Raw genomic sequence first — 9,339 nt, forward strand, 5'->3', positions numbered from 1 at the left:
ATATTATTACCAATATTAATGTGATGTGCTGTGTTGGTGTCAGTATTTTGCCCATTTAATTTGTGCTTCGGGGGGGAAAAAATTGATTTCGAATCTTGGCCTAATTTTGGCAATTGAACTAATTATTCATCCATGAATTTTTTTCATAGTGTAAGAACACCTCAAATACGTATTTTGTGGACTTTATAAAATTTTGCAAAAATGGTGTGCTCACGCATGAGGTGTGACACAGCACGTGGAATTGTATTTTGAGATTTTTTCAACTTAACAAAACTTAAACAACGTATCTAATTTATTTGTTCCCCGATGTTCCAATTATACATATTCTTTGACATAAACGGATAAGTTAAGCATCAATGATTTTCTTGCCTAAAAAATGGAAGAACTTAGAACGTTGGTGATAGAATATGACATTGGGATTTTGCATCTTAATAAAAAGAGCTAAACTAGCACCATTGTTTGCGTTGATCGCATTGAGGAAGCTTTAAAAGCTGTTACTCCTTGAATGCCGCAAACACTAATGATAATTTGAAGGGCACTAAGGTCATTGCAGATCAACCCTCGGAAACTATCCATGCGGTCATACCTAAAATTAACAAAAACTTTAAGGATACTAATTACTAATACTGATTAATAATACTAACATTGTTTAACATGGAGCTAGGGTCCATGATCACCTCTGTATCTCACATATTCAATAAAAATTGATGATGAGAGTATTAGATCTACATCTCATAACAAAGAGAGAAACGTTATGATATTTGTAAACAAGAAATATTTTAATGAAGCTATTCATTTACCAACATATTTAATAAAATCTGATTATCATTATGTTAGCACCATTTTGTAGACTGGCGATGATGAGGAGATGATGCTGGATTGTGATTATGAACAAAAAGATGTGAATACGGAGATTCTTCATCTTGTTCGTATTTTATCAGATTGTGATTTGTCTTTAAAATTAGTAGTTCATCACGGCGAGTCCTCCCAATGTATAGCCGCAATTCAAACGAGAGTTATGGAGAGGAAAGATGATGTTATTGATTTTGAAGATTCATTCATTTTATAAATTCATGATGAATTGAATACAATTGAATATCAAAAGTCTGATGTTACAATTTTCAACTGGCTCATGAAGATTTCAGATGTCAAAGGTTTACAGAAACACAAACCTGCTTAGGTTAAAGACGCCATTTCAAAAGAAAGTTCTTTGATCACAAATAAATAAAAAAAAACCAGTTTGTTGCAAATTGTGGTACCTCAGTCTTTACGTCATATATTCATGACGATTGCACATGACTTGCCCTTGTGACGTCATCTCGGCAGACGCAGAATGATTTCGAAAATAAAAAAATAAAAACCCCAATTTCACCGGCCGAAGATGTACAATGACATGGACAAATGATATGTTAAATCTTATGTGTGTCAAACGATAGGAAAACCCAACTGCAGTTTTGCTCAAGCCCCTCTACAACTCATCCATGTGAAATATCCACATTTTCCACACGGGATATGTAGGTTTTGTCGGTGTTTGACCCAGATGTAAACTGGATATCAGTATTTACCTAAAGTTATGTGGACCACTAGTAGGCTTCCTGAAGCTAATCCTATGATAAATATTAGACTAAGACGATTGCCTGGGAGTTAGATAAACGCCAGGCAGGTCTAACGTATCAACACACAAAACAATGTGTAACCTTAAACGTTTATAGTCTGATTAATACAATTTGGTGAGACCTACTCATAAAAATGGCTGACTAAAAACAAATATAGGTTTCCATACCAAACATCAAACTTCTGCTTCTCTCCTTTTTCTGTGGCTTTGGGAATTCCCATGACGTTTCATCGGAGAGTCCCCATTTTTACACTCTTGCCCGCTATTGGGCGTTGGGATTTACACGAATAGATTTATGGATGAATAGAATTTACTTCCTTGTGAACATGGGATACTTATTATTTTAACTGGCCTTCTCTACGTATGAGTCTCTGACATAATAAAATTAAGTCTTCTCGGTCTCAGTAACTGGAAGCAAGAGTTTTGGTTGTCCGAAAGAAAGGTATGTCCACAATTCATGAATTTATAAATAGTATTTATATACATTTGCCACAATTATGTGTTGTTTTTTGTTTGTTTTTTGTTTGTTTGTTTGTTTTTTGTTTTTTTGTGTGTTTTTTTTAAATCTTAAGCAATGTCTAGAAATCGTTATTATCCTCCCAGCAACATCTTCCGTCTCTGAATAATTTTGTGGTCGAAATAATCTTCTCCATTGATATACGAAATTGTTGTTAGCTATTCAATTATTTTTTTCAGTAGCTCATGTAGATTATAGATATCTAGTATGCGCTTGGCTAAGAAGCTCGCGACATTTTGTCATCCGGAAATATAAAGGACCAACACACAAAGCTATGTGTAACCTTGAACGGTTATAGACCGGTTAATACAGTTTAGTGAGAATTACTCATAAACGCAGATGGCAAAAAGCAATAACAAAGACTTGAGTGACGTCAACTTCATAGTATCTACACTGCATAGTCTCTTTGCGTGGTTCCAGACCTTGTGGTTTGCTGAGCTGATGTATTCCAGTCGAGGTTGTAAAACGGTTCCATATCATAATCCTTTTTTCGTTGACAGGTCCACACTTAGATTATATCGGGCACTTGTAATATCGATCTTCTTCAGTGGTTGTGAAAGTTGTTTTTCCAAAAATATTTTTGTAAGCAGAACTTTACTCTTTTAGAATTTACCATAAAGGAATCGACTATATTATTAGGCTAGGGATATTTGTCAGTACTGACCAGCAGGCACTGGCACCTATTGGTCAGTGGTCAGTACTACGGAGTTATAGTTATACGCCGAAGCTCGCCGACCGATCGACTTGCCCAACACGTGACCATTTTTTTCTCGCGTCCTCTCGTATCTCGTCACTCCGGAATAGAAAGAGGAGGCGGAGCTCATATGATATAACGCAATGAAAGTTCTGTCCGATGACGGGTGGGGGGATATCACCTCTCCAAAACTTACCTTATTATATGAGATCTTGAGATTCTTATCCAATCATCGATTGCTCATTTGACAGTTCGCTTGTGAACAGTTAGGAGATCATCTCTTGATTTATGGGCAGGCGGCTTTGCGTAAAGGCGGTGAGTGTTGTATTCATCAAAGAGTACCGCTGACCGATGGGTAAATAGTGGTTGTGTAACCCAAAAGCCCTGCCGTCTCGACTGCAAGGTCTTGTATGTAATAGTTGCGTCACCGTCTCAACGCTCAGGAATTAATTAGTGAGGTAGGACTCTCAGCATATATATATATAATATATTATATATATATATATATATATATATATATATATATATATATATATATATATATATATATTAAAAAAAACAAACAGCGCTTTTGAATCACACGAGATACATCAGTGTGCTCGTCGCATTGAGAATTGAAAAATGAGATATAAAACAAGAAAATCGACCGGAAAATAAAGAAACTATCATTAAATTGAAAAAAAATGAGCAATATTTTTTCTAAATCAATCTACTAGAAAAATTTTTTATTTCTAAACCTATTTTTGTGAAACAAAGATAAATGTTCTCCTTTTTGCAAGCTGATTCAAACAATGTGGTTTTCAAATTTATCGTATACGTAATCATTTGGAAGCTACATAGAAAGGTGTTTTTGTGTAATCCCTTTCACACACACACACACACACACGCACACACACACACACACACAAACATATACAAACAATACACAAACAATACACATCCCTGGTCATCTATTGCCTATATTATTAATGTTAATATATACATCCCCCCCCCCCCCCACACACACACACCCCAACCATTTCCACCATCCAAGTACCAGCGGCCTTTTCTCTTTGATTTCGTATCATGGTCTACCCGAAGCCCAACACCTCGATCGTTTCTGGGTCTATCCCCCCCCCCCCCCTCCCCCCACCTTCCCCCGTAATCAATTTATAATTTTCTCTCTGTATAGAGCGCCACGTGCACAATTATATACTATTGAATGACACTGACCTTGCCCCTCCCCTAACACAAGCCAACAGCAACCCAAGCTATCCTCTATCACGTGACCTTAGAACCGATGCTGCATACCGCTTGAGAGTCTTCACTATCCAGATCTCGTTCATGGTCACGTGAGAAGGCTATATCCGTTCGGGTTCGGCGTTCGGCGTCTCGTTCGGCCCGATTTCGTTAAAAGCCTACTAAATAAGAGGTGCCACCGCCAATTGGATTCAGTAGTCTGATGTCACGGCAACGGCGGCCATCTTGGTTCTAAACAAAGAAAATCATTACTTTTTATTCTTCATGCTGGCTAGAACTTTTCCTAAGCCTTCTGATGTGTAAAAGTCAAAACGTGATCAAATTTATGTGTTTTTTTTTACCTCTGGATACGTTTTTATGCTCGCCGGAGAAATATTTCATACAGGCGTCCGCCATTGTTCCGATAGTTTAGAGCCAGTGTTACTAAGTTACCATGCGTCATTAGGAAGGAAGTGACGTTAAGACTGTCGAAAAGTATTGACCAATACTGACTAACATTGGACCGGCCTGTTCGTCAGTGCTGACAAAGACCTTTTCGCACTTATTCGTCACTACTGGATTATTCCATTCGTAAAAAAATTATATAAAAAATCCCAGGCCAACTGATCCCATGACTGTTTACTGTAAGTAACAATTAGACAAATTTGATTGAAGTTTAAGGCGTTAGATGCTGTACTGTTGGGGCAACGGAATGACTCGTTGTTTTAGGCCACCATAATATTCTTTTTATTTTATGTTTTCCATTCTATTTTTTTTTTTTTAATATTTTTTTTTGTTTCTTTTTTCTTTTTTGTTTTCTTTAATTTTTTATTAAATTTTTAATAATCTTTTTTTTTTTTTTTTTTTAGTTGTTTGTTTGTTTTTGTTTCTTAATCAGCCCACGCCAGCTTGTTGCTGGTTTCAGTTTCAGTTCTAAATTCATAATCCAAAACATGACGACCCAAGAAAGAGCAGATTTATTATTTGATGACATTATTGTCAATTATTCTAACACTGGTATTGGCATACCTTGACAATTTCCAAGAATCGTCTATTTGGAATGAATAGAATTATTATAACAGGATCCGTGAGGAGTGGAGATTTGGGCCTCTATATAAAAGTTAGGGAACACATTTATCGATCGTAAAATGACAATCGTTCAAGCGTGACAAAAACAACCTGTTTTTAAAGTCATATAAATTTGTTACCCATTTCCTCAAAACGGTATCATGTAGGGCTGTTTGCAAATGTTCAAAATTGATTTTATGCACAAAATCTATAAAACTTGTGTTGAGTTTTGGGATTTTATTAAAGAGAATGACTAAAATCTGTTAAACTGACAAAACTATAGGACGTGTTGAGTTTTTGTGTTTTATTAAAGAGAATGATTGAAATTTGTAACCTTTCATGTTGTTGTTATTGTTGTTGTTATTGTTGATGATGATGATGATGATGATGATGATGATGATGATGATGATGATGATGATAACGATGATGGTAATGATGATATTGTAATAATAATAACAACAATTAATAATAAAATAATGATAATGATGATGACGATAATAGTAATAATAATAATAATAATAATAATAATAATAATAATAATAATAATAATAATAATAATAATAATAATAATAATAATAATAATAATAATAATAACTATTATTATTATTATTATTATTATTATTATTATTATTATTATTATTATTGTTGTTGTTGTTTGCTTCGGTTTATTGTTGATTTTACATATTTTGATTTGTTATTTAGAAATAGAATGTTTATGTAATTTTTTTCTGTTTTCTGAAGTTTTTCTGGTGACTAATTGATGTCTCAATTTTTTCTTATTTCTAAGTTTTGAAAACGTCTGATTTATGCTGAAACTATAAATGGCTTCAAAATTTCCAGAGACTGAGGAGGGTGGTGATTCTAGCAGAGGGCAAAATGCCATAAGTCAGTTAAGTCATTATTATTATTATTATTATTATTTTTATTATTATTATTATTATTATTATTATTATTATTATTATTATTATTATTATTATTATTATTGTTATTATTATTATTATTATTATTATTATTATTATTATTATATTATTATTATTATTATTATTATAACATAACATAACATAATATATGGTATAGGGCAAAATAGGATAAAATCCCTTGAATGCCCTTAATATTAATAGTAATGCCATAAATCTATTGATTAAAGATTACAATAATGATACACTGGTAAAGATAATATTTCAACCTAAATGTACTCATGCAAATGTGGTGTTCAAACATCTATCTTTAACCGTGACATGCAAAGCACACACACCCAAACACACAGACACACACACACACACACACACACACACGCGCGCGCGCATATAGAAGATAACCATAATAATATAACAATGCATAATATATACATACAAGACTGAAAGCCCTGTCAACAGTAGTGCAAAAAACTAGTATTCGTCATATATAAATCTCCCATCATATAATTCCCTGTCTACTAACACCTTGAAATAATCCATAGATTTTGCATTCTTTGTTTCAAATCTCAAATTGTTCCATTTCTGGACAATACGAATACCGAACCAGTTTTGTCTTATGTTATTATGTTATGTTATTATTATTATTATTATTATTAAATTTTTATTATTATTATATTATTATTATTATATTATTATTACTATTATTATTATTATTATTATTATTATTATTATTATTATTATTATTATTATTATTATTATTATTATTATATCATCATCATCATCATCATCATCATTATTATTATTATTATTATTATTATATTATCATTATTATTATTATTATATTATTATATTATTATTATATAATAATAATATATAATATAATAATATATATAATTATTATATTATTATTATTATTATTATTATTATTATTATTATTATTATTATTTTGGTCTTTGGTGCAGGAGGATCACCTACCAGTGCAATGTCACCAGCAATGACACCTTGGGCCAACACTCCAGGATTTGCATCTTGGTCTCCGGGTGTGGGCAGTGGAATGACTCCGGGCGGTGCAGGCTTCTCACCATCAGCTGCCAGTGAAGTGGGTTATTCCCCGGGTTATTCTCCAGCATGGACCCCACAGCTAGTCCGTCAAGCCTCTCCAAGCTGTCCGTCCATCCCTTCACCTCACGGAGCTCAGTCGCCATCCTATTCCCCTGCCTCTCCGCCCAACAGAATGTCATCCCCGGCTATTCCTACACCGCAGTCACCTTCGTACTCGTCCACCTCTCCGTCGTATTCCCCGTCAAGCCCAGGTTACTCGCCTGCCAGTCCCCAATATTCACCTACATCCCCGTCGTACATGCCCACATCTCCGTCTTACTCCCCAATATCTCCCAGTTACTGCCCGACCTCCCCATCCCATTCTCCGACATCCCCGTCTTACTCTCCCACTTCTCCTTCTTATTCCCCGACCTCGCCCAGCTACAGCCCAACAAGCCCGTCCTATTCTCCCACCTCTCCCAGTTACTCCCCGACCTCTCCATCCTACTCTCCCACCTCTCCTTCCTATTCCCCGACCTCTCCAATCTATTCTCCCACCTCTCCTTCCTATTCCCCGACCTCTCCAATCTACTCTCCCACCTCTCCTTCCTATTCCCCGACCTCTCCAACCTACTCTCCCTCTTCTCCTTCCTATTCCCCAACCTCTCCCAACTCCTCCCCCTCTTCCCCTTCTTAATCCCCCTCCCCGCCCAAAAACAGCCCATCCTCCCCTTCGTACTCTCCAACATCCCGGTCCTACTCCCCATATTAATCCCCCTCGTATCCCAAATACTCCCCCTCCTCGCCTCAATACCCCTCCCCCTCCCATCTTACTCCCCTGCCTCTCCCTCCTTTCCCAAGTACTCCTCAACCTCTCCCACTATTCCCCCACCTCCCCACACTAATCTCCGTCTTCCCTTCAATATTCATTAGCACAACCTGCGTATTTCCCCTCCTCTCCCAAACAGTCCCCAACCTCACCCACCTACTCTCCGTCGCCCCCCCCCCCCCCCCCCCCCCATCTCCCTCTGAATTCTCGTTAGAAAAATATATATATATGGACAATGTTGAGGATTTCCACAAAAATATTGCTTATGTTAAGATTAACAAAATTCAAAGCGACGCGAGTTCCAACCCTTGTACAAAGAATTTAGAATTAGCCAGAGGAGCAGCAGACTATTACACATGAAAACCAAAAGACAAAGACATTTAAATTCATTTTTACCATCAGCAAAACGAAAGTTTGGGATAATTTTTATTGGATGAAATTTTGAAAGACATTATATTTGCACTAAAATCTATTTATAGATGCATGTTTACATGGTGCTCTATATATATATTTTTTTTAATGTAATCATGCATTCAAATGCCATGTTTTACCTTTTACCGCCCTGTGTTGGCCAGTTCTATAATACAATCCATTCCAATCTATTTTCAAAATTCTATTTACACTACAAATCCATTTTTACAAATTCTATTCTTTCAAGTGTATACGTATTTTTATAGCTTTTCTTGTACACGCTATATATTTTATTTTAATTTTATCTTTACTTAGCTTCGTATTTAAAAAAACAAACAAACAAATACATTATTTATTTATTTATATTTGTAAATATAACAATGACTGATGTGAAACATATGATGATAATTTCCATTTAGGATCAATAAAGTATATCTTAGCTTGTCTTATCTCATACAACGCACGCGCAAACTGCCCCAGATAGGTGGACGTACCATTGGTTGGCTAATTACCCAATACAAAACAAGTATGTAGAAAAATGTTCGAGTTCAACCACCCGCCGCTGCCCTGTGTGGCATTGAGCAAGTCACCTCACCCTAGCTCAATTTGCGGCGCTGCACTGTGGCTGATGCCTGGGTTATTCCAGTCTTCCCTTGGAATAGACCCTAGATACAAATTTCCCTTATGGGATGAATAAAGGGAATTTTATTTTAAATAATGGCGTATTATTGTTTTTCTTTAATGTTCTCTTCAACCAACTTTCTCCTTGGTTCGTGGCAGTGAGGGATGTTGGCAAGATGACCTGTATGGCGCCTCTTCTCTTTTGCATTGGGTGGAATTCCCCCCTTATGACCTCCCATGGTGGGCTGAAGGTCACTTGCTGTCTCTTCTATTACCCCTTTATCTGTTTTCAGCCTTTTGTCTTGGAATGAGATTACATACTTGGTTTGTCCTGGCCAGGACCAGAGTCCTTGGCTGAGAGGAAACAGTCAAATGTACAGTATTGGTTTTGGGAGATGATTTTTTTTT

The 9,339-nt window shown here is 35.8% G+C and overlaps 1 protein-coding gene across 4 annotated transcripts; it reads left to right on the plus strand.

Moving 5' to 3' along the window:
* Positions 1-1,889: 1,889 nt before the first annotated feature.
* Positions 1,890-9,025, plus strand: LOC144980839 (uncharacterized). 4 transcript variants are annotated; one of them, XM_078928686.1, is made up of 3 exons: positions 1,890-2,057; positions 5,900-5,997; positions 6,992-9,025. In XM_078928686.1, exons 2-3 carry the CDS (start codon positions 5,934-5,936, stop codon positions 7,765-7,767), a joined length of 840 nt encoding a protein of 279 aa, XP_078784812.1. In that variant the 5' UTR covers positions 1,890-2,057; positions 5,900-5,933; the 3' UTR covers positions 7,768-9,025. The 4 variants fall into 4 exon arrangements, with proteins under 4 accessions (XP_078784812.1, XP_078784814.1, XP_078784815.1 ...); XM_078928688.1 differs by having other exon boundaries at positions 1,936-2,057; positions 5,953-5,997; XM_078928687.1 differs by lacking the exon at positions 1,890-2,057 and adding an exon at positions 4,179-4,688.
* Positions 9,026-9,339: the final 314 nt, after the last annotated feature.

Source organism: Berghia stephanieae, chromosome 10, assembly GCF_034508935.2.
Source record: "Berghia stephanieae isolate SIO BIC M18660-M18661 chromosome 10, UCSD_Bste_1.3, whole genome shotgun sequence".
Lineage (NCBI taxonomy): Eukaryota > Metazoa > Mollusca > Gastropoda > Nudibranchia > Aeolidiidae > Berghia > Berghia stephanieae.

Excerpts from the sequence above, each read along its gene's own strand:
- LOC144980839 (XM_078928686.1), top strand. The coding sequence starts at position 5,934 with ATGGCTTCAAAATTTCCAGAGACTGAGGAGGGTGGTGATTCTAGCAGA. Across the intron at positions 5,998-6,991 it reads CAGAGGGCAAAATGCCATAA|GAGGATCACCTACCAGTGCA; the intron begins GTCAGTTAAGTC and ends TCTTTGGTGCAG.